The sequence below is a fragment of the Aspergillus eucalypticola genome (genome assembly GCF_003184535.1).
Source record: "Aspergillus eucalypticola CBS 122712 chromosome Unknown BO83scaffold_53, whole genome shotgun sequence".
Lineage (NCBI taxonomy): Eukaryota > Fungi > Ascomycota > Eurotiomycetes > Eurotiales > Aspergillaceae > Aspergillus > Aspergillus eucalypticola.
In genome coordinates, this window is record NW_020290327.1 from 51,680 (window position 1) to 73,303 (window position 21,624).

General features: G+C 48.4%; 10 protein-coding genes across 10 annotated transcripts; 5 read left to right on the forward strand and 5 right to left on the reverse strand.

The window, feature by feature from the left end:
- Positions 1 to 49: 49 nt before the first annotated feature.
- Positions 50 to 977, reverse strand: BO83DRAFT_383728 (mitochondrial import receptor subunit TOM7). Its single transcript, XM_025532537.1, has 5 exons — positions 826 to 977; positions 695 to 741; positions 599 to 627; positions 480 to 516; positions 50 to 416 (listed from the first exon to the last, which is right to left on the reverse strand). The coding sequence occupies exons 1-5, from the start codon at positions 850 to 852 to the stop codon at positions 395 to 397; spliced, it is 162 nt and encodes a 53-aa protein (XP_025381889.1). The 5' UTR covers positions 853 to 977; the 3' UTR covers positions 50 to 394.
- Positions 978 to 1,023: 46 nt separating this feature from the next.
- On the forward strand, positions 1,024 to 2,696 carry BO83DRAFT_209013 (U2 snRNP complex subunit HSH49). The gene is made up of 3 exons (XM_025526699.1): positions 1,024 to 1,271; positions 1,342 to 1,717; positions 1,801 to 2,696. The coding sequence occupies exons 1-3, from the start codon at positions 1,252 to 1,254 to the stop codon at positions 2,461 to 2,463; spliced, it is 1,059 nt and encodes a 352-aa protein (XP_025381890.1). The 5' UTR covers positions 1,024 to 1,251; the 3' UTR covers positions 2,464 to 2,696.
- Positions 2,679 to 3,842, reverse strand: BO83DRAFT_350572 (DUF2015 domain-containing protein). Its single transcript, XM_025528910.1, has 2 exons — positions 3,523 to 3,842; positions 2,679 to 3,455 (listed from the first exon to the last, which is right to left on the reverse strand). Exons 1-2 carry the CDS (start codon positions 3,575 to 3,577, stop codon positions 3,136 to 3,138), a joined length of 375 nt encoding a protein of 124 aa, XP_025381891.1. The 5' UTR covers positions 3,578 to 3,842; the 3' UTR covers positions 2,679 to 3,135.
- Positions 3,843 to 4,025: 183 nt separating this feature from the next.
- BO83DRAFT_383730 (60S ribosomal protein L28) lies at positions 4,026 to 5,253 on the forward strand. Its single transcript, XM_025532538.1, has 5 exons — positions 4,026 to 4,161; positions 4,265 to 4,359; positions 4,423 to 4,446; positions 4,519 to 4,643; positions 4,723 to 5,253. The coding sequence occupies exons 1-5, from the start codon at positions 4,119 to 4,121 to the stop codon at positions 4,895 to 4,897; spliced, it is 462 nt and encodes a 153-aa protein (XP_025381892.1). The 5' UTR covers positions 4,026 to 4,118; the 3' UTR covers positions 4,898 to 5,253.
- Positions 5,254 to 6,603: 1,350 nt separating this feature from the next.
- BO83DRAFT_394430 (malate dehydrogenase) lies at positions 6,604 to 8,082 on the forward strand (the record flags this gene model as incomplete). The annotated part of the gene is made up of 8 exons (XM_025533009.1): positions 6,604 to 6,616; positions 6,697 to 6,728; positions 6,832 to 6,942; positions 7,018 to 7,105; positions 7,166 to 7,543; positions 7,599 to 7,683; positions 7,737 to 7,881; positions 7,942 to 8,082. The coding sequence occupies 8 exons, from the start codon at positions 6,604 to 6,606 to the stop codon at positions 8,080 to 8,082; spliced, it is 993 nt and encodes a 330-aa protein (XP_025381893.1).
- A 452-nt stretch (positions 8,083 to 8,534) lies between these two features.
- Positions 8,535 to 9,432, reverse strand: BO83DRAFT_327173 (trafficking protein particle complex subunit; the record flags this gene model as incomplete). Its single annotated transcript, XM_025528074.1, has 4 exons — positions 8,535 to 8,666; positions 8,742 to 8,831; positions 8,914 to 9,034; positions 9,203 to 9,432. The coding sequence occupies 4 exons, from the start codon at positions 9,430 to 9,432 to the stop codon at positions 8,535 to 8,537; spliced, it is 573 nt and encodes a 190-aa protein (XP_025381894.1).
- A 428-nt stretch (positions 9,433 to 9,860) lies between these two features.
- BO83DRAFT_383733 (Siz/PIAS RING finger protein) lies at positions 9,861 to 12,282 on the reverse strand. The gene is made up of 7 exons (XM_025532539.1): positions 11,874 to 12,282; positions 11,563 to 11,778; positions 11,433 to 11,504; positions 11,056 to 11,372; positions 10,854 to 10,959; positions 10,579 to 10,804; positions 9,861 to 10,520 (listed from the first exon to the last, which is right to left on the reverse strand). Exons 1-7 carry the CDS (start codon positions 12,019 to 12,021, stop codon positions 10,010 to 10,012), a joined length of 1,596 nt encoding a protein of 531 aa, XP_025381895.1. The 5' UTR covers positions 12,022 to 12,282; the 3' UTR covers positions 9,861 to 10,009.
- Positions 12,283 to 12,464: 182 nt separating this feature from the next.
- BO83DRAFT_350585 (DUF2423 domain-containing protein) lies at positions 12,465 to 13,452 on the forward strand. The gene is made up of 3 exons (XM_025528911.1): positions 12,465 to 12,766; positions 12,825 to 12,872; positions 12,970 to 13,452. The coding sequence occupies exons 1-3, from the start codon at positions 12,586 to 12,588 to the stop codon at positions 13,116 to 13,118; spliced, it is 378 nt and encodes a 125-aa protein (XP_025381896.1). The 5' UTR covers positions 12,465 to 12,585; the 3' UTR covers positions 13,119 to 13,452.
- A 241-nt stretch (positions 13,453 to 13,693) lies between these two features.
- las21 (mannose-ethanolamine phosphotransferase LAS21) lies at positions 13,694 to 16,750 on the forward strand (the record flags this gene model as incomplete). Its single annotated transcript, XM_025530040.1, has 7 exons — positions 13,694 to 13,971; positions 14,028 to 14,072; positions 14,129 to 14,417; positions 14,483 to 14,610; positions 14,664 to 15,034; positions 15,100 to 16,104; positions 16,164 to 16,750. Exons 1-7 carry the CDS (start codon positions 13,772 to 13,774, stop codon positions 16,748 to 16,750), a joined length of 2,625 nt encoding a protein of 874 aa, XP_025381897.1. The 5' UTR covers positions 13,694 to 13,771.
- Positions 16,751 to 16,810: 60 nt separating this feature from the next.
- Positions 16,811 to 21,308, reverse strand: BO83DRAFT_373505 (putative meiosis protein MEI2; the record flags this gene model as incomplete). Its single annotated transcript, XM_025530041.1, has 15 exons — positions 16,811 to 17,264; positions 18,599 to 18,734; positions 18,784 to 18,885; positions 18,946 to 19,025; positions 19,080 to 19,123; positions 19,178 to 19,206; positions 19,255 to 19,272; positions 19,321 to 19,351; positions 19,411 to 19,429; positions 19,495 to 19,561; positions 19,631 to 19,666; positions 19,725 to 20,090; positions 20,146 to 20,580; positions 20,679 to 21,066; positions 21,118 to 21,308. 15 exons carry the CDS (start codon positions 21,306 to 21,308, stop codon positions 16,885 to 16,887), a joined length of 2,322 nt encoding a protein of 773 aa, XP_025381898.1. The 3' UTR covers positions 16,811 to 16,884.
- Between the last annotated feature and the right edge of the window lie 316 nt (positions 21,309 to 21,624).

Sequence of the window (21,624 nt, forward strand, 5' to 3'; positions counted from 1 at the left end):
CACTACAAGAAACAAGATCATATATCCTAGTCTTTGGATCTGGAGTCTGCTTCAAAGTGCATCGGTTGAGCTTACGCAAGTCTTTATTAATGTAGTCTTCCGGAAACCCTTTGCATGGTATCCTCGGTCCTGCCCTGGACCTGTATATGAAATTAAAACATTCGCGTTAACCAATACAAAGCATGAAAACTGATCGTAGTTTGCGCATCGATGTAGACTTCCAGTTGTCAACATCGACCCGAGGGGTTGAGATGAAAGAGGTTTCTCAGAATCCGCTAGTATTCCGACAGGCAGTCTTATTTGTCTGTCTAAACTGCAGAGGGAGATTTCAGGCGTTGCATGTGTCTGGTGGATGGACATTCATCGTTTCCGTATTCTGAAGCAACTCATTCCTCTAGGCGAGCGGCGAGAACAGCCTATATGTAGCGTTAGTGGGTTGAAATCGTAGGGAAGCGTCGGCAAGGCGCAGTCGCTCATACTTGAACAGAGAAGGCTTGGGTTCACTGTAAGTGTATCCTATTCCATATCCGTTAGCAACGAAACTTCCATCATAAAGGTCCCCGACAAGTCCATCGAAAAATAATTCCACCACACGTACCGAGATAGACAATCAACGGCAGGTATCCACTTATGCAAACATAACCGTCAGCTTTGGTCAGGACACATTGGTCGAAAGGATCAAGATGCGACGAACTAGTGAATGGCAACTCTGGAGACGTCAATGACCTTGGAGATACGCTCCTAGATAAAAGGCATATCCGTTAGCATAACGAGATCAAGCGTGACTAGTTATGTAGGACGTGCAACAGAGCACCGCAGACTAACCTTGGTTTCCTCGGAGAACTGAACCATATTGCCGGTTTAGACTTGCACAAAGGCTGTGATAATAAACACGAGAATTTCCCTGCTGTTGATGTCCGTAAACTTGAGATTGGGAAAGGCGGAAGGGTTGACGGAGTGACGGAGTGACGGGAAAGACGGAGGAGGTGAAGCTCAAAGTTTTCCGGGGCTAAAGTTGGATCAGTAAAAGCTCCGCCGATAACCTGGAGTCCGAGTCTCCAGCGATCATCCTTCCAGCCCTTGTGCTCCCAGTACCTTCATTGACCTCTCAACATATCCTGACTACCCAATTCTTTCTTGTCAACTTGTAGTCTCCTTCTAGCTGATTCAAACGCCTCCCCCATCTTTCTGTTCCTGTTCATTCGCTTTCATCCAGTCGAGGGGGCTCTTCAAGAGTAATACCTAGGCGCTATGTCCGGCGCAAGGCATTGGTAAGTGCTTCTCTTCACTCCATCTGGATATACATCCTCATAATGCCGGTACTTACAATTGTTGGAATAGGGAGCAAGACAAAGAGGCCACCGTCTACATCGGAAACCTCGATGAACGGGTCACAGATAGCCTGGTATGGGAGCTGATGCTGCAGGCCGGGCGCATCGTTAACGTTCACCTACCCAAAGATCGAGTCACACAGTCGCATCAAGGCTACGGATTCGTGGAATTCATCAGCGAGGAAGATGCTGAATACGCGTCGCGAATCATGAACGGAATCCGCTTGTATGGAAAGCCCATCCGCGTCAACAAAGCATCGGCCGACAAGCAAAAGTCGGTGGAGATTGGAGCAGAGCTATTCGTCGGCAATCTTGATCCCATGGTTACGGAACAAGTTCTTTATGATACGTTCAGCCGCTTTGGAAACTTGGTCAATATTCCCAAGGTAGGATCTCTTCGTCCCTGCTATAGGAGTGTCATGCGGCACCGTGGCTTTCGAGTAATTTACTAACAATTGCTGCTACATAGATTGCGCGAGATGATAACAATCTGTCAAAGGGCTATGGATTTGTGTCTTTTGCCGACTTCGAGTCTTCAGACGCGGCCATAACCAACATGAACGGGCAATATCTCATGAACAAGCAGGTCTCCGTGCAATACGCCTATAAGAAGGATGGGAAAGGTGAACGCCACGGTGATGAAGCAGAACGAATGCTGGCAGCACAGGCTCGCAAACATAACGTGCGCCCGCCGACCCAGCCGCTACCTCCTCAATTCTCCAACCCAGGGACACCTATGGTGCCTGCTGCGATGGCCAATGGTGACAGCTCTCGGCCAATGAGTACTAATCCACCGGACCTTAATATGGGCAGAGGCATGGCTCCTCCGAATGTACCGTTCCAAAACGTACCTCCTCCACAAGCAAGCCGACCTGTTCCACCTCCTGCTTCTCTGGCGAACCCACCCCCCGGTTTACCAGCACGGCCGCCGCCTTCTCAGGCCGGATATGGGGGGCCGCAGTCTTTCCTCCCACCGGGATTCAATGGTGCTGGTCAACAACCTCCCTTCCCTCAAGCAGCACCTCCGCCAGGCTTCGCTCCCCCAGGGTTCGGTTCACCGGCAGGAACTCCTGGTCCTCCACCTCCGTTGCCCCCGGGATTCCAGCAACCTGGCTATGGGCGCGGGCGCTGAGCATCCTAGGTCAATTACCTTGGCTTGAACCGAAGACGAGGTGGTACTTAAAAGAACAATTCCATCATTGTCAACCATTACTTGGATCGTCGGATGATAAATACTCGACTTGATGTAACGACCCACAACCGAGTAGCTGTTAATGCCCTACGGAAGAATACAAACCGCGCCCGATAATGAACGGCTCAAGATGCCTCAACTCACGGGATAAAACTGACATATCCGCTTGTTACACATTGCAAGATTGACATGCCAATCAGCATTAACGTTCAACAAGGAGGAATGTGTCTGAATAATCAAACCTGATGTCCACAGTTCTCGATATCTCATTTATGCTGAGTGGTAGCAATGAATACAAAAATTGAAACACTACAGCATTCCAGATGCCCCATGTATGGTAACTGAGAGTTAGTTGCCAGCAGTGATCCACGAAGTCATGAATTAGAGTTGAACACAAGATATCAAGTCAATCTTCAAGCAGGGAGGCCAACACTAAATTTCGACGGCAATAGTAAACATACTCTACACGCTGCAAAGGAGTCTTGTTGATATTATTCAGTAAAGGGAAGGGTATAAGTAGAGGAGAGTCTGCTGGTGAGAAGCATATGTCAAAGGAAAATAGGAAAAAGAACGAGGGCAAAGTGAAACCAAGCGACTGTGATGCAAATGTCATCAAGAAAACGACACGAACTTTGGGTCCCTAGGTCGGCCATCAGGACCGATATTGTTTTTGGAAAAGCGCTGCTCCATGTAGATCCGACGACCTTCGTTGAAATCCACTCTTCGCCGTTTCATGATCCGTAAGATTTCACGTTTGGCCTGATCATCCAAGCCCGCCCTGGTGTCACCCTCGGCAATATTGGCGGAGATATCAAACTCGGATGAGACCAGACCAGCTTCCACATCGCCAGCAAACGTCGAGGGGAGACGATCGTAAATGTAGTCGGGAACGGGCAGTAGATGTAGCCATCGGGACCGGGTGAGGTAGAGCGCTAAAGGCAGGTCAGGAAGGAAGGCTTGGATGACTTGCAAGATTGAGAGGCTGGAAGCTTCACATACCTGTGCCACACACAACAACCGATATGGTGAGGAAGTAGAGAAGGTAGTAAGCCATGGTCAACGAGGGTTACCAGGCGCTGCTAAACAGCAGCGGGGATTAGGCTAGATAGGTAGATGAAAGCGTAGCGCAGCGGGGAGTCAGGCTTCAATTCCCCTAGAGCGACAAGAATAAGACCATTCACAGGGATAAGCGATATACAGTATTCGAGTCTGGCCGGCGTTTTGCCAGAGCCTGCTACTTAGGAGGCATTTAGACAACAATGATAGACAGTCGGGTCATACCTAAGTGTACGCATATGGAAGAGCGCGGAAGGTGTAAGTGGGTCGAGGGCGCGGACGCGGCTGGAACGACAGGCGGCGGCCCCCGTTCTCAGGCAGCACTCACGGGCATCTAACGAACCGCCTTACCAAATGGGTCTATTCCCAAAGCGGCCCGCTTAGCGAGGCTCTCAGCGTTGGAATTCTTGGCGCTTGCACACACAACTGAAACCTTCTAAGGGCTAGATATTAAGTCGTAGCTGGTATATACCGAACGGACTTGCGACGATTTGGAACTGTCCTCATCCCCCACCCAAGCTTCGAAAGAGACATTCACAATGGCCGCCAACGTTTCCAGCGACCTCATCTGGCAGCTCACCCGTACGTCACTAGCACCTTCCTACGCATATTTTATCCCAATGGAAACGCTAGGAGCCGTTTCGCGCCTCGTCTTCTCCGGCTAATGTTACGACTACCTCAACAGGCACCCAGAATGCTTATCTGGTCAAGCGTAACAGCGGCGGTGGTTCTCAGTTCTCCCGTGACCCCCTGAACCTGCAGAACAAGCACTCTTTCAAGGTACGGACCCTGGACATAAGGTCTGGGTTATGTTTTCGTGCTAATGTCGAATCACCTGTTTAGTACGCCGGCTATGCCAACACCAAGGTACTTTACCCGCGCTTCATGTCATAGAGATTTTTTCCGTTGGGGATTGGATGTTTAACTCTGCAATTACAGGCGGTTGGTGTCCAGGCCACCGAGAACGGCGGTGTTGCTGTCATCACCAAGAAGCCCAGCAACCCCCAGCAGCCTGCCAAGAACGTCGTTACCGTGACCTACGGCCCTAACGCCTCCACCCGCAAGTAAGTCGATATGAGCAGTTGGCGTGCTGTGATTTCTGTGAGGGAGGCGCGACAGTTTGCTGATACTGCTCTCGCATAGGATCTACAAGGGTGTTGCCGACAAGACTGCCAAGAACGGCTACCGTGCTGATGTCCGTGAGGATGCCGTCGCCCGTGTCAGCGCCATCCGTCGCTCCCAGAAGGCTAAGAAGGAGACTCCCGCCCAGAAGCCCCGTGGTGCTAAGGCCAGAAAGGCCGAGGAGAAGTCGGAGTAAATGCCAACTATCTCTTTTCGGGAAGGGCCAGGAGGCATGATGTCATGAGAGCTGGTTGGGATGATCGACCAGAAAAGCGCCGTGCTGGCCAAGGGCGGTAAACATCTATGTAATTTAGCAATACTGCTACCAGGGGGGGCATTGTTCTCCGGCCAGGCCATTCAGAATGGAAACCAAAAAAAAAAATCTTGGGAAATTCAACAACAACAACAACAAAATGAATGGGGAAATGGAAGAATTACCATCTTCAATTTTGAACACAAGTGGTAACAATCGGACTGACGGGAAAACAATCAGCCTTCCGCTTGCAACTGCCTGTGATGTCCCCTGGCCATATTTTGGTAGACTGTTTATTGCCGCCTGTCGGGCCGAAGTAGAATGTAGAACCGATGTCGTAAGCACGTATCTAACCGCAAAGTTACCGTGAGACAAGTTTGATATCCGCCTTTTCCCGAAACCTTGATGGAATCCCCGGTCAAACCGGTATATTCCTTCGTGTGGACTCTGGAACGAAGGAGTCGACGAGAATTGCCGGAATCTGGGGCGGCGATTTATGGGGGAGGACTACATCCGAGGGATGAATCTGAACGACTCCAGAAGTGACTAAGCAACCGTGAACCGGAAGCAACAACCCGCTCTCAAGGCAAAGATAGAATGTCCGGACTACGGAGGAAAGATTTGGCGTGTGCCTGATGACTTTGTTCCACATGGACCCGGGGAAGGTTTGTAATGGTAGTGATGAGGTGCTTTGGCCTTGATTAAGCACAAGTCAGCTTGCGGGAACTACATGCTTGATGGTGAAGTATATCATGTACTACTGGATGGAGCATAATTAGGGGATGGGTTCCGTAGAAATGAGTAATAACTCCACTTGACTTGATGCCCGCTGGGGTGTATGTAACTATGTACATATATGCCTTCCTGACTTGCCGAGTGTACGACTAAAGGCGACTGGATGTTTGGGGAACAATGGTATTGGGGAGGGGCCCGGGCACCCTTTGGGGGACACCCGCGGATGGGCTGGATCTCGGTCACTGGAGACATAGCCCAGTGGTCCAGTGGTCTAGTTAGCAAGACAGCTTCATGGTTAACCCCACATGTGATCCTCCGTCCGGTTTCCGTAGTATATAATGGTCCTGGAAGCTTCTCCCTCTGTCGATGCGAATTGAGAAATAACTTGCCCATTAACATATTCCTTATCTATCTATTCATTGTTTCTTGCCCATTATCATCTCTCTCTCTCTCTCTCTCTCTCTCTCTCTCTCTCTCTCTCTCTCTTTCCTCTCCGGAAGAAAATACTATCAGTAAGTATGATATGAGCCTAGGATTGAGCCAGTGATCCCCCGATCCTTCCTAATCCCTGTGCTGCCACTTGCCCCGACCTGTTCACCGTGACCGTACCACCACCACCACCACCAGCTGCAGCAACACCACCCCGCCCCCTCCTCAAACTAAACCCCTCCCTTTCCAATTCCACCCCCTCTTCCCCTCCCTCCCCCTGTTATTTCGTTTATTTTTTTTTTTTATCATCTGGGTGTTCCCCCCCCTCCTCCCTACTAGTTCCTTCCCAAACTTCTTCTCCTCTTTCACTCTCAAACATCTCTCTCTCCCTTTTGTTTGATACCGACACTAATCTTGCGTGCTCCTCTTCACCTTTGTGTATAGATTTGTCACAATTACCATAAGAGAAGTTCTCAGAAATCACAATGGTTAAAGCGGGTGAGTGGTCTTCACGGCGCCTGCATTTTGACCCCGCTTTCTAAAACGAGAACGACCCCGGACTAAATCCATTTCGACAGCTGTTCTTGGAGCATCTGGTGGCATTGGCCAGGTACGTGCCCCTCATTTGCTCCTACCAGAACTGCAGCCCGCGATGCAGGCCTGTTACTTTCTTTTAACTTTTACTGACTGCCCATGTGCTTCTGATCAATTAGCCTCTGTCTCTCCTGCTTAAGACAAGCCCCCTGGTGGACGACCTCGCGCTCTACGATGTTGTGAACACCCCCGGTGTCGCTGCCGACCTTTCTCACATCTCCTCTGTTGCTGTATGTGTGACCGTGTCACAACCCCCTCCCTATCTCCACCAAACAATCTGGCTTTACCTCTGACATTGTCGATAGAAAATTTCCGGATTTCTGCCTAAGGATGATGGACTGAAGCACGCCTTGACCGGTGCTGACATTGTTGTCATCCCTGCTGGGATTCCCCGTGAGTGAACCACCTCTCATATTCCGAGGTGCTTCTGACTGACAAAGTTGCCGTAAATAGGCAAGCCTGGAATGACTCGTGATGATCTGTTCAAGATCAACGCCGGTATTGTGCGCGACCTGGTCAAGGGCATCGCCGAGTACTGCCCCAAGGCATTTGTTTTGATCATCTCCAACCCTGTCAATTCGACTGTTCCTATCGCCGCAGAGGTCCTCAAGGCCGCTGGCGTCTTTGACCCTAAGCGTCTCTTTGGTGTTACCACTCTGGATGTTGTCCGCGCGGAGACCTTTGTCCAGGAATACTCAGGCCACAAGGACCCATCTGCTGTGCGCATCCCAGTTGTCGGTGGCCACTCGGGAGAGACTATTGTTCCCCTCTTCAGCAAGGCAGCCCCCGCTTTCCAGATCCCCGCAGACAAGTACGATGCGCTCGTCAACCGTAAGTGAACTGCGCAGACTCTTAGCGATTGAAATGTTTACTGAACTATATGCAGGCGTTCAGTTCGGTGGAGATGAGGTTGTCAAGGCCAAGGATGGTGCCGGCTCCGCGACCCTGTCGATGGCCTACGCTGGCTTCAGGTTTGAGTCCCTCATTTACAAACTTTTGGTGTCAGCGCTAACCTCATATTAAGATTTGCTCAGAGCGTTATCAAGGCTTCTCAAGGCCAGTCTGGTATCGTCGAGCCTACCTTTGTCTATCTGCCTGGTGTCACTGGCGGTGACGAGATTACCAAGGCCACCGGCCTGGACTTCTTCTCTACCCTTGTAGAACTTGGCGTAAGTCATTCATCACATCATATTTGAATATCGGACATCACTCTGACTAGATAAAAACAGACCAACGGAGCTGAGAAGGCCATCAATGTTCTTGAGGGCGTGACCGAGCAGGAACAGAAGCTCATCAAGACCTGCACCGAGGGCTTGAAGGGCAACATCGAAAAGGGAATCGAATTCATCAAGAACCCTCCACCAAAGTAAACGCGCCCACCCCAGTCCCTGAGTCACAGGATTCCCAATCATCAATAAGTGATATGCCAATATCGCACTTCTTTACCACCGGGGAGATATCTTTCGGTGGTTGCATCACAAGTTCACGGACATGGAAGGAGCCCTGCTAATCATTGTTATCCTGGGGAGATAGGCTTTGAATTATGTGACTCTGCAGATGACGGGCGTTGGTCGATGGATTGCTCTGGCTCAGGATTTATGACTTCGAGATACGAGTGACCTGTTTAAATGATAAAACCTTGTATTCTTCATGCCCGCACTTGAATGTAGGATTATCCGGCAATCCGTTGATGAGAATTGCAGCTCCAGCAGAGATCCCTGGATTGCTGCATGTCATTGCCATCCAAGCCCTCCTGTGATGAACGCATATTGTACGGTTGGCTGCCTGGATAAGGCTCAAAGCCGCCTATGTATGAGCGGCTTCAGGGCTTGGGGTTGACGGTTTTAATTTGAAAGGTTGCACCTGGAAGCTCTGTAGATTCCGCCTGGACAGTGGTTGTAATACCGAGGTTTGATAGAGCACCGCGAATAACGCCGCATGGAAACCATAGATACTATGATATACCGCAAGTCGTTAGATCATGTAAGGCTGACCTTTAGGAAGAATGTATCCTTTAGGACAAACGTACCGCTTGAGCCATAGACACCGCCTCGCTTCGCACAGATGTACTCATCCTTGCAAATGGTCGAAATGAGTTGTCAGTCAAGACATACACGCCCTGACAGTGCACGTATTAGCCTCCCCAAAAAGCCAACCAGGGCACTTCAGAGGGATTTTAGAGCGCATTTGGTTCTGCCTACCCGGTGATTCGTTTTCAGGTTATCCACCTGCTTCTTAAATAGTATCGTCCACAAGTCCTTGCACAAAAACTTTATGACATCCAGGTTATCTGCGAATCGTGGGCGATCGCGGGAGAATCTGCTCCGGTGGACAACAGATACGCGTTAGCTGCGGGACTTCGATCAATAGCACACCTGCGAGTCTGTCGGTGATCCTGTTTCACTGATGCGCACTCTTGCGGCAGATAGTTGCATAACTTGGACGACCGAAAAGACGTCGCAAACTCAAATAGCGGGGTTTCAAGCGTACCGTTCAGCCAACCCTTGTCCAACCCTGTAACCTAGAGATTCAAGGCGAAAGAATGTAGTTTCCCGGATTTCTTCATCATCTGGTAGCTTATCTTCTGAAGCAAGTTCCTTCGCTAAACGCTCCGCCATAGGGACGAGCTCTATGAGGAGGAAATCAAGGCATGAGGCACCCAGGAGCCGCGCGTGTGGATCTGAAGCATTGAGGGATGAAGCCGGTGCATCCAACGACATTGTAAAAGGTGTTACGGTGGCCACGTTTGTGGGGGAGCCTGATTATCGTGAGATGGTCTGGATGACTCGAATAAAGTGAACTCGGCGAATTTGTGATAGCAGATAACTGTTGTACCCTGTTGTTTTGCGGAGATTATGCGGCTCGGAGTAGGCCAGCCAAGCATGGTGACCGCCGACATATCGCAAGCTCCGACGGAGCGGCCCCTATCTACTTACGAAGTACCTTCCAATTAGTTATGCCGACATGCCCCCTTACTCTGATGAATAAGCCCGCATAACGAGTGCTTTTCTTCTGCAATGAAGCACTAGGATTCAACGCAGCGGATTATTTACGAACGAGACTTTTGGGCTCCCCAAACTACGTAGGGATCCCCGTAAGCGACGTTGTGAGACCGATAGATATGGCTTTTTTTCTTGTTTTGCTTTTGGTGAAACGAATATTGGATCTAAATGTTCGTTGGCCATCGAAGTTGAAAGAACATTGTTTCCCTATTATGCTTTGTCCAATGCTCCCAATGAATTCGCGTAGTGGATATACCCATGAAACCGAATGCGCCCAACACCATGCAAGTATGCTTCAATAACTGCGTGCATCATAACCACCGGCATGACTAAGAAAATCAGAACTAGGCTGGCTGGGTACTTGGATGTCTCCGTCAACATAGCCACCGCTGTAAGGGTTGCAAAAATCCTGCTGAGACGAGGGCCGGTTCATCTGATTAAACGCTGGCCGCTTTACAGGTCTGACCGGAGTGTCATCCTCCTCATCACTTCCTGTAAGGTCGATCACCTGGGCAGCATTACGCTTGTTTGTCGACAAATAAGCTGCAGATGACGTTGCTGAGGGTTCTCGGGACTGAGTAGGTGTTTGGTGTACGTAGAGAGATGTAGGTGGGAATGACTCTCGCTTGATAGGCGTAACCCCGGGTTCCCGTATTTCGATCAACTCATCGTCATCATCTGTCGCCGGAGTAAATCCGCCCACTTTGGCAGAGTCTGCCTGGTTGGGGCTAGACCATTGACCATCTGGCTCTATGATAACTTGTTCGACATCAAGAGAAGTTGAACGAAGTATATCATCGACGTACCTAAGTAATAAAATGTCACTAACTGCACAAAGATTCGAGCCAAGAGATTATGTCTTACTGGTCAATCTGCAACGATTCAAAACTCGTCGCTTTAGAACAGACAGGACACGACCAAGTTGGGGCCTGTTCCTGGAGTTGCAAAAACGAGGATGCATCGAAACATTGATTGTGCGTGCAAATTACAGAACGACAGGGAACCTCTATTCGGAGCGTTGATAAAGGGCACTTGAGCGACATAACACTGGACGTGGCGACAATATCTGAATCACCAGCTTTATTCCTCACTGTAAAGCATTAGCAATGACCCTGTCAATGATAGTTCCGGGCGCGTACTTTCTCGCAAGACCTGCTCCTTCGAAATTGTCTTTCTCCGTTTCAATTCGGCAACAAGCTCTTCGACCGGATGTCGCTGGACAAGATTGACCAAAACAAAAAAGCGCTAAACTTTGTTAGCTAAGCTCCTTATGGTAGGGCCCCGAATTAGGGGCCAGCGAGTATCATGCTGTGAAGGGGTGAACGGGGGTCCTATACTTGCCTTTTGCGTAAGGGCGTATGTCATGACAATATTATTCGGGTAGCCTGGTTTCTTGCGAATATATTGTGTTACATCTGCTGGCCTTGTTGTACCGGGTTTATTTTTCAAGCCCCTTAGGTTGGCTTTCACTTCATCCAGGTTGGCTTTTAGTTCAACTTGGTGAGGAAATGCGATGTCAGATTTGGTATACTGATTAAGACCCGTGTCTGCAGCACAATACACCATCACCCGAATATTGGGATCCGCCTGTAGCCTAGTCGCTACGGTTGGTGTAAGAATAACTTTGAGTTCCACACTGTCCCTAGTTTGTTCGCGTACTGGAAGGATTATTAGATGTGAACTGTCATCGAAATAGGAATTGACTGCCAGTGTCCCACCTTTGCATTCCGAGGCAGAAGTCAATGGCTCTATGATGGTATAGAATGGGCTGTCTTTGAAAGTTAAACGACCTGTATGAAAGTCAGAAACCATCCCGGCCTCAGAGCAAACGAACATATAAGTGGGTACCAGATGTGTGTCCATGCGATGGCATTGGTATGCTCAAAGGTGATGGTCTATGCTGCGTGAGCAAAGGTTGATTGACAGTATGTGGTTGATAGTGTTGGCTGGAGAATGCTTGCGTGGTTGGAGACGTAGGCATTGGCCGACGTGCCGTGGCATAGATGAATTTCCTCAGGTCATCATACTGTTCAACATGGCCTCCTTGGTTGAGTCTCTCAATGTCTATAGTGATTCAATAAGAGTTAACAACTTCGTAAATATTATTTTTGGACGAGGCCTAGAAAACATAAGCCATTATAAAACAAGGTACAACTTACAGTCAATGATCCGTAGCTGCAATGAAGCTTTCACTCCTGAGACAGCAAGCCCTTCGTTCCTGAGGATATCCTTGAGCTGCGCGTTGGTCAATGTCTTGACTAGGGCAACCAGGCTTTGTGTGTCCGGTAATTGACCAGTAGAGGCCATGACTAGGGTTTAGAAAGAATGCTAGCCAGTGACTAAATGAGCATGCAGGCGTTATCTCAGGATGAAAGATGGCTCAAGACAGTTGCGCTATGCTGAACAACGCTGTTCAAAGACATCTCAATACTCCAGGAAGTTGAACAGATGGAGATGGGGGAATGTAGTTTCTCAAGTCCTGATTTGACGGGATATTTGAGGCCGTCAAAGGATAACAAGAAAAGGCACTGAGTGAGCTAGATGCTAATGACAACCTATACGATCGACCAGGCCGGCGGCGATTGCGGAGGTGAGAAGAGCCTCTCAATGTGATGACATAAGATTATCCACCGCGCTTATGTTACAAAGTCCCCTCCCAAGAAAAAAAAAGTGGTGGAACAAAAAAAAAAGGCAAACCGGCAAATAGAGGCGGCGAATCTTGCAAAAAACTTTGCACTACACACGCTTGATCTCTGGATGAAGATTCCAGATTCCACATAGTATCCATCATCAACACCGCTACATTTGCCTTCTACATATTTTACCTGACCCATAATCTCGTTGGCCGTTCCGGTTCTGTTGACGAGCACCATGGCAAAGAGCGTCCGGGCGAGTGTTACCAAGCGCAATAGAGCTAAACTCCGAGCCACAGTCTTCGGACCAGCTGTTGATGCAAGGACCGAAAGACTTTCTGCGAAGCTGCAAGAGCTAGCTTCTCAGCCTCGGCCGAACGAGGAGAAGTCAAGCATGGAACTGGATGATGCAACCACAAGTATGTGAAAGTTCCTCGAGATATTCCAACCACAGCTGACGCGTTATGTGCAACTCAGACAACAACAGTGACAAAGAAGCTAGCAACGCATTGAATTCCACTGGAGGTAAGCTAGGTGCAATCGGGTTTTTTTTTTCGATTTTGTTATTGTTTCTGCCAATCATTTCATGCCAGCGCCCCCTGCTAACCTAGCTCTGTCACAGATATGGATATCGATCAAGGAACTGCTAAGGGTGGCCGTGCTCACACCAGGAAGTCGGGACGAATTCAGAAACGTCATAAGAAAGCCCGCTCGTCCATCGTTTTCCGTCCTCATCCATCAAAGGTCAAAGGAAATACTAAGAGACGGTGAAACGCGTGGCGTGTTTTGCTTCATTTATGGTGAAATAGTCGGGCCTCTGTTCAATTATGGAGTTTGGCGTTCTGTGGGAGAGGTGGCCATATAACTACCACTGTCTTGGTTGTTTCTGCTTCCCTGTGGCATTTTAGGAAAGGAAGACCGGACCGAAGTCGAGCGATATCATCTGTGGATGCTTTCACGCATCTAATCCCCTGTATCTCAGCCGTAGAAAGTTTATATGAACATAGTCTTAGCTTCGTCAAGGCCAATTAGTATATGGCTACCATTTATCTCGAAGCGGGTGCTCAAGACTTCCGCTGAAGACCTCAAGGAAACATCATCTGCCATGCACGAGCGTGATACAAACCTTGTATGCTAAAGCTGTAAAGCATCAGCAGATGCAGTGTTAGAACAAAGTAGCGCGGCCTCATTAATGTCCGTGAATTACCCACTATGAAGTGCTATCTAGATGCCCGATAATAACCCCACAAGTCCCAATATAGTAGGCGGTATATGGTATCAATATAGACGACTGCCCCTTTGGACGACGGCAATTACGACTAGTAGTCATAGCATAAACTGAATGCCGCACCTCATATGAAGTTGTGACCTCGGATGTCTGGTTTTGGGTTGTCGCAGGCTATTCAGAGGAGAATAGACACTCAATGGCCATCCTACCACGAAGTTGGGCGGTCATCATCGCCAATGTATTAACCCCCTTAGCAGTCTTAGTATTTTCGTCTGGGTTTTTCCCTTATAAGCCATTGATACCAGGACTTGCAAGATTTGAAGACGGCGGCAACCACACTGCAACTCCAAAGGCTTTTGACAAGGTCATTTTCATGGTCATCGATGCTCTAAGGAGGTATGAATGTTTCGAAGTGCTCCCGGCTTTTCGTGCCTCCAGCTGAATTTACTCAGTGACTTTGTCTACTCTAATAATTCCGGGTTTCTATTCACCCAAAGGTCAGCAATAGTAAATCTCAAATGAGGTGCTGTCTGTCTAACCTATGTTCCTATAGCCTGATTCGATCAGGAGCTGCACTGCCATTTACTGCTTATGCTAGTTCTCCAACTGTTACAATGCCTCGTCTCAAGGCAATAACAACTGGCTCAAAACCATCTTTTCTGGATGTAATCCTGAATATTGCCGAGTCCGATACTTCATCGACTCTAGCATATCAAGATACTTGGTTGGCACAGTTGAAGGCAAATGGAGGCCAGCTTGTCATGTATGGTGATGACACTTGGCTCAAACTGTTTCCCGGGATGTTTGAAAGAGCAGACGGTACTACAAGTTTCTTTGTGTCGGTCAGTAGATGCCAACGGGCTTCGAATTGGTGCATCCAATGGGAGAGCTAAGCTAGTTCTCGCAGGACTTCATCGAAGTGGACAATAACGTAACTCGTCACGTCTCTACTGAGCTTTCCCGTGACGACTGGTCAGCATTCATCATGCATTACCTTGGATTAGATCACATTGGACATAAAGCCGGTCCTCAGAGGTAAGGGACCAGCCAGCCTTTGGCTTCGGGGTGGGCTAACAAGTATTACATAGCCCTTACATGACAACAAAGCAACAGGAGATGGACTCCATTGTTGCCAATATATATACCAGCATGGAGCAGCAACAACATTTGCAGTCCACTCTTTTTGTCTTATGTGGTGACCATGGGATGAACGATGCCGGAAATCATGGCGGCTCATCCGTGGGTGAGACATCGCCCGCATTGCTCTTTATTTCTCCTAAGTTTCAAGCCTTGGATATCCTCAGACAGTCTCCGACAGACTCGCACAGCGACTTCCAGTATTACCGAACCGTTGATCAAACAGACATAACTCCAACTCTGGCAGGGCTTTTAGGCTTACCGATACCATTGAATAGTCTGGGTGTATTTATCCCAGAACTTCTCGACTTGTGGGAAACGAGTATGTGCACACCTTCCTTGCTAGTGCGTGCAAATGTACAGCATACTTATGAATAGCCGGTTCAGGATCGCAAAGAATTGACGTGTTACTCTCAAATTCCCGACAGATATTGAGAAAGATGACGGAGATGTTTCCTAACCGCAGTTTCGATATCAACTCGATGAATATCGCCTGCGATAGCGGGCCTTTAGTCGGCGTTGATCTGGCGCTCTGTGCATGGTTTCGGGTCAATATCTTGCTTCAAAACTCCGGCGGAGCCGACAAAAATGACCTTTATTCCGAGCTTGAGTCAGCCTTGTTTGTGTTCTTGAAACATGCACAGGAGGTAATTCGTAGCGCAGCTAGCGACTACGATCTCAGAAATCTTCTTCTGGGCTTAGCCATCACTTCTTTCGTTGTCCTGCTTCCTCTCCCTACGATTTATACTCTGCTCTGTAAGTCTTGGTGTGCTGGGGCATTCTTTGCACTGTGTCTCCTAGGCTACGGTGGCATGATGTTCGCTAGTAGCTATGTTGAGGAAGAGCAACAATTTTGGAATTGGATGTTTACTGCATGGGTATTTTGCCTACATGTAAGATCATCCATTCTTCCACGTTGCTCCATGCCCTCCCAGGAGAGGAATACAAGATTCTATCGCCTATATGATTTGAGTTATTCCAACTTTGGTGCGTTGGCGCTGCTGCTATCACATAGGGTTCTGAGGCGCTGGAACCAAACTGGTCAGAAATTTGCTACTGAACCAGACATCGCTCGGACATTTTTCCCTTCCCATCGGCTAATACTCTGGTTTCTCGTTATCTTAACATATGCCAACACTTGTAGGCATCTCTTAGCCCACCGCCTATCAAAGCTTTGGCAGCTATGTTGTGTCACAATGGCATTGAGCGCACTTTTGTTGAAGCTGTCATATGTGGCATCAGATTCCCCTGAACTTCTCCCTGAAGCTTTGCTTGTCCTTTGGAAGAGGGTGTTCGATGGAGGGTCTACTGTCCTCTTTACGCGGCTGGTCGTAATCGGGATTATGTTTCTCATTCCATTATCAATGTGTATCAGAAACACCCCGCAACTGCGTGAGACGAGAGGCAAGTCGAGATCAATCGCGCCTCGGATATCGGCTAACATTTAACAGTGGTCCCGAGTACCGTCTTCCATGACGCCCTCACCCTTTTCTTGGTAACTCAATCACGAGCTACGAACATTCCGATATTTCTAATACTCAGGGCCCATGCAAATATACTTGCTACGATGAATCTTTCTGCCCTCGAGCTAGCTATCACATCTTTGATCGCGCAGTATATGACCTTCTTCGCATTTGGAGGTTCGAATTCAATAGCCACAGTCGACCTTTCCAATGCATATAATGGCATCGGCACCTACAATGTCGTCTTGGTTGGGATCTTAACATTTATAAGTAATTGGGCAGGGCCAATATGGTGGGTATCAGCTGCTCAGGCTCTCCGGCTAAACCAGGCTAGGCATGAAAGAGAGAGTCACATGGCTGTTCTCACATTCCACATGGCAGCCACATTAATGTCGGTTATGGCTGCATGCACGATCCTGAGGTCGCATCTTTTCATCTGGACGGTCTTCTCTCCCAAGTACCTCTATGCAATGGCGTGGGCCATCCTCAACCACTTGGCCGTTAACTTGCTTGGCGAGGTCTTGCATCTAATATCATCCAAACTGGCGAACCATTCAGCAGTGGAGTTGTTATAGTATGAAAGCAGATGGAGGGATTCTACTGAGCCGAAGCCGAAAGATAGGAATACTGCATACATAGGTTATGCTCTTTAGGATGTATATCTACTAGCTACCGTTCAAGACATGTCAGCGAGAGCCGCTATTTGCACCTATAGAAGGCTATCAAATAGATCATCGATGGCATCCTTTTTCCGCTTCTTCTTTCGCATGCTTTTCTTTTTTGAGCCTACGGTGCTTTCTGGAGCCTTTAGAGACACCCCATCATGGGCTCGACGTGAAATCTCCGGAACTTGAGTCCCAGATAGCAGCGTTGGTGTTGAAGAGCCTTCAGGGCGACAGAGGATGACTCCCATATCCTCTCTTCGTTGCGCATCGGTGCCATAGATGGGGCCAGTAGAAGCCTTTTCTGTTTGTGATGACAATCTCAGCTCCTTATCGATCCCTGTGGCTTTTGCCAAACGGGCAAGGGTGGCAATCAAGACTGTCCCCAGAGTAGAAAACTGTCCATCGGCAACAACTGCGGAGAATGCTCTGGATATTAAATCAGCAAGTATCCTCGGCGATGTCGCATGAAGCGAGGTTATTTAAATATTGTCTGTTAATCGTTCTCCTAACTTACTGATAGCACTTCGGCATAAGATATGTCACCAAATGATGTCTATGTTGATCAGCAGGAGACTCATCACTGCCAAATGGCTGCCGACCGTCGAGAGATCTGGCGAGCTTCAAGGTAACTCGTTTCAGGATCGCCAACCATTTCCACCACTTAGTCCCTCGATGTTGATTCTTATTTCGATGAAATATCAAATGAAGTATAGAATGCACCGCATAAATTCTATCCACATCAATATTCATCCTCTGCCGCAACAACGAGAAGACCCTGCCGAGTTACTAATTAGCCTGGACGTGAGTTGGGCGGTCCTGCGTTGTGTCAAACGGGGGTTTTGTTGCACAAGGTGAGGGAAACGCAACAAGTAAATGTAGCGCTTTGAATTGTGTAATAATAGACTTTGGTCTCGGAGCCTACTTGACTGTGTAGACTTCCCGACCTGTGGGTTAAGACTGGTGAATATGAACGACGATGGATATCGAAATATATGAGAGTAGCCGCCGTTAGGGATTAAATTACTTAGTCCTTGGAACCTTGCCGAGAGTCGACAGGTCTAGCTCCTTCGGGGAGAATACCCGAGTACCGACCTCCTAGACTATGTAGCAGCATTCAAATGTACTCCATTATCCCCGCTTCACCTATAGCGCCCCTGGATTACAGTGACCTCGTGTGAGGCCTAGAACGCAATTTTCACCGCCACATCGGGAAAACGAGAAGGCCATGCAACGAAGAAGATTTGATTCTTCTGGATGTATTTAAAGGCACAGATTACCAAACATCTGAAGGATCAATGAACATTAGGAGCAGGGCACCGAAATCTCACAGAGAAAGGGTTCCAACATTTAGACACAATTCGAGACACCGTACCAAGCCAACCAGGGCCATAAGGTTTTCTCCCATGGGTCAAATGCTGGCCGTCGCTCCAATCGAGCGCTGGTATTCGACATAAGTAGATCAAACAAGCTGAAAACATAAACGGGGAAGATCTAACTTCAAAGGGTGGGATAGCGATTGGTAGGAGTTGACTTTTACCAGTACGCTTTCCAGGGTCGCAAGCGTAGGCACGGCTATGTAGGCAATTTTCCTTGGTTATTTCCCTAGATTAGATGAGAGTCCAGCTGACCAGAAGCAGCCCTTGAGTATAGTGAGTTGAAGGGCTTAGGGTCCGCTTTCGTGCATTGATTCGTGCCACATCTTCATACCAGGATAAGTACAGGGGCCACTCCTGAGACCATTACCGACACCGTAGGGACGTCTTGGTGCGAATGTTCGGACATATACTACTTCGCGCTCGGCTGCAGTGGTTCCACGATCGAATTGAGAACGGCGACGGCGCTGCTCGTCACGGTACTGCTGACCGACGCGCGGAGCAAATAGTCCTGAGAAATGCTGATAAGTGTAGTTCTTCCAAGGCACGCAGATATGTGCTCTTACCAACATGTTCCGCATTTTCAATGCTGCGACGCATTTTGGAAGGGTTGTCTGGTCCAGGAAAGCGATCCTCGGTCCCAGCAAGAGGGCCTGTGCCGGTCTGAAAAATCTGCGAGAATAAGCTTCATCTCTAAATTTACGTCGACTGAATGGCAGGGATGATATGGACCTTTGGTCGAAATGATGGATGTTCCAGCATGACGGAACTATTACGGAACTTTTGCACCAAGCAATCTTTTCCTTGTATAGCTGACCTGTGGTTTTAGATAATCCATAGTCTGCTAGGGATAAGCGAGTACGAACTTGCATAAGACACTTCAGCCACCTTGTCACTGTTGAAACAATTCCTGTACATGCGTTAAAACAATGGACATATGGTATTTCCTTCAGGCTCGGCATACCAGGTTCGTCCCGCTCTTGCGTTGATAAACTACATGAAATCAGTGATTTCGATGAAGAGAACCAGGACGATACTAACATCAATAATATCAATCGGCTAAGGATCTGTCAGTAGTGGCTGCCGGGGTCGTTGAGAAAAACTCACATCTTCGAAATTTATAAAGGCGTACCCGACGCTGGCAGAGACAATGTCAGATACTGGAAATGGCGGCGTTCCATATATTGACAGTCATACTTGCAGTTATTTGCGAAATCTGTAGGGATGGCATGGGGGTTAGTCGGTTCAAATCGACTTGTTTGAGCTGGGATATCAACTCACCTATCCGTAAGTACATAAAGTCATATTTTCCATGGCTTGTCTCATCCACAATAGCTTTGAGCATAGCCTTCTCTTATTAGGATTTCCAAGTCTGCATATGATGACAACAGTATCCTTCCAATGGAGTTTCGCTCACCTGGTCGATTTTATTAGGGATGTTGCGGAGCATAATCTGTGAATGAAAGCGCATGTCAGTCAGCAAACAAGGGAGCATGAGCCGGTGATAATACCGTCGTTCTGACATCCAAGCCGAGACGGATTCTCTCTATATCGACTGCATTTTGGCTGCCCATGCGTAAATCAGGATAGCGGCTAAGTTCGCGGCGAGGAGAGGGGAAGATCCTTTCACCAGCCTTAGACATCCAGTCTATGAGACTAGCATGTTCACCTGGGGGCACCGTGGAACGACCGGTAGGGCTTAATTCCATGAAGGAAGCACGGCCTGGTCTAACTGAGGTCCACGATGTGGACTTTGTGAAAGAAGCCTCCTCGGCTGGAGGGAACTCCTCTCTTGAAGATGTTTCAGCCGTAAATGGCAGCTCGCACTTTCTCTCTTCTATATCTGGCCTGAAAAGAGAGATGTCTAGGATGCAATCCTTTAACAACTTTTATTAGCCACTTGGAAGCAGAGAAAATGGGTTGTCTGCGTACATCAACCGACGTCCCATTAAGGGTGGTCAAAACGTTCTCAGCATCACGCGTGTTGAAGTACTCAATATGAAATTCGCCAATATTTTCTTGCTCAGTTGGCAAGGATGTGAAAGACCTTATGTCACCGAATGTCATAGAGAGGGTTTCAAGTGAGCGAGCAACAGTGTGCTGATTGAGGTTGGGGTTTCTGCCGTCATAATAGACGGTGACAAGCAGCTGACCCTCGTAGTTAGAGGTCTGTGGCAGAAGAGAAGGCTCAACATGCTTGACATATTCTTTAGGTGCAATCGTAGAGATGTGCCATTCAGGCCTCAGGACTTTGACCTTCTCTATTGCCTTGGTCGCTTCCCGACTGTCCGTAAATGCGACATAGACCTTGCCCATGGAATTGAGTTCTGAAAGCACGGGGCCTCTGAGGGAGCTAAATTCACGACGCTGTCCAACATACAATCAGTAATGTAACTTACTTTTCACCGATCTTGATCAGGGCAGGACATTTATGTTTGTTCTTCCTCTTGAAATTGGCCACTTACATTGAAAAATCCAGCCAATGACATATAGGTAAGATTTTTCGGCACATTTTCAATAACCAGGGCTCGGCTATGGCTCTCGCTGCCGAATGTCTGGTAGTCCATGATATTCGGACGGTTCCTCGTATCAGCCTGACTATTGCCTATGACTCCATAATTCAGTGAATATCTGTCCGAGGCCTGGAGAGGGCCATTCCTAGCTTCGCATGGATCAATACCCGAGCTTGCTGTTAGATAGCCAACGCCGGGAAAGCCTCGAGACAGTGAAGTTGCCTTGCTCCTAGATAGAACGTTGTCTGCCGCGCCAATTGGTGTGAAGCTTGCTGCTGTTGGTGAAAGTTGAACACGGGTAGAAGTGTTCGTCGACACCAGAAAGGGGTCAGAGGATGATCTGGTCTTGTCACTGACGGATCTGAAACCAAGATAGTCATCGTACACTTACGTCAGGTATAACTTTCGTTTGCCAATGTCGCCCAATGGGTCACCAACATTGGAGTCAGAGCGAAGGCAGGTAGATCGCATATCCTCAGGTGAATATGCTGTAAGCTTGGTGTCAGGGGACCCATTGGCAGAGCCTAGGTCATTTGTAGAAACAGGACTGCTCAAGCTGTGGGACGTATCGTTTGGCCTCATGCTGTGAAGATGTTGATAGAATACAGTTGAATATAGGATATTTCTGTCTTATCGGGGGTGGTCTGTCTTAGAGAGCGAGCCCAGACTCACACAGTCAGTTGTGGATAAAAAGCACCTTACAGCAAACAAACCCAGGAAACCGTGATATTGAAGTAGAGGCCTCGGCCGCCTAGAAGTCTACCCGAAAAAGCAATCGAACAAAAGATAGATCCTCTGTCACGTCAAATATCGGAAGCAGAAGGAGAGGTGAGATAAGACCAACAGAACACGTCTCCAGGGGAAGATGTGGAATAGCACGTCCCACAGAGAGAGATAA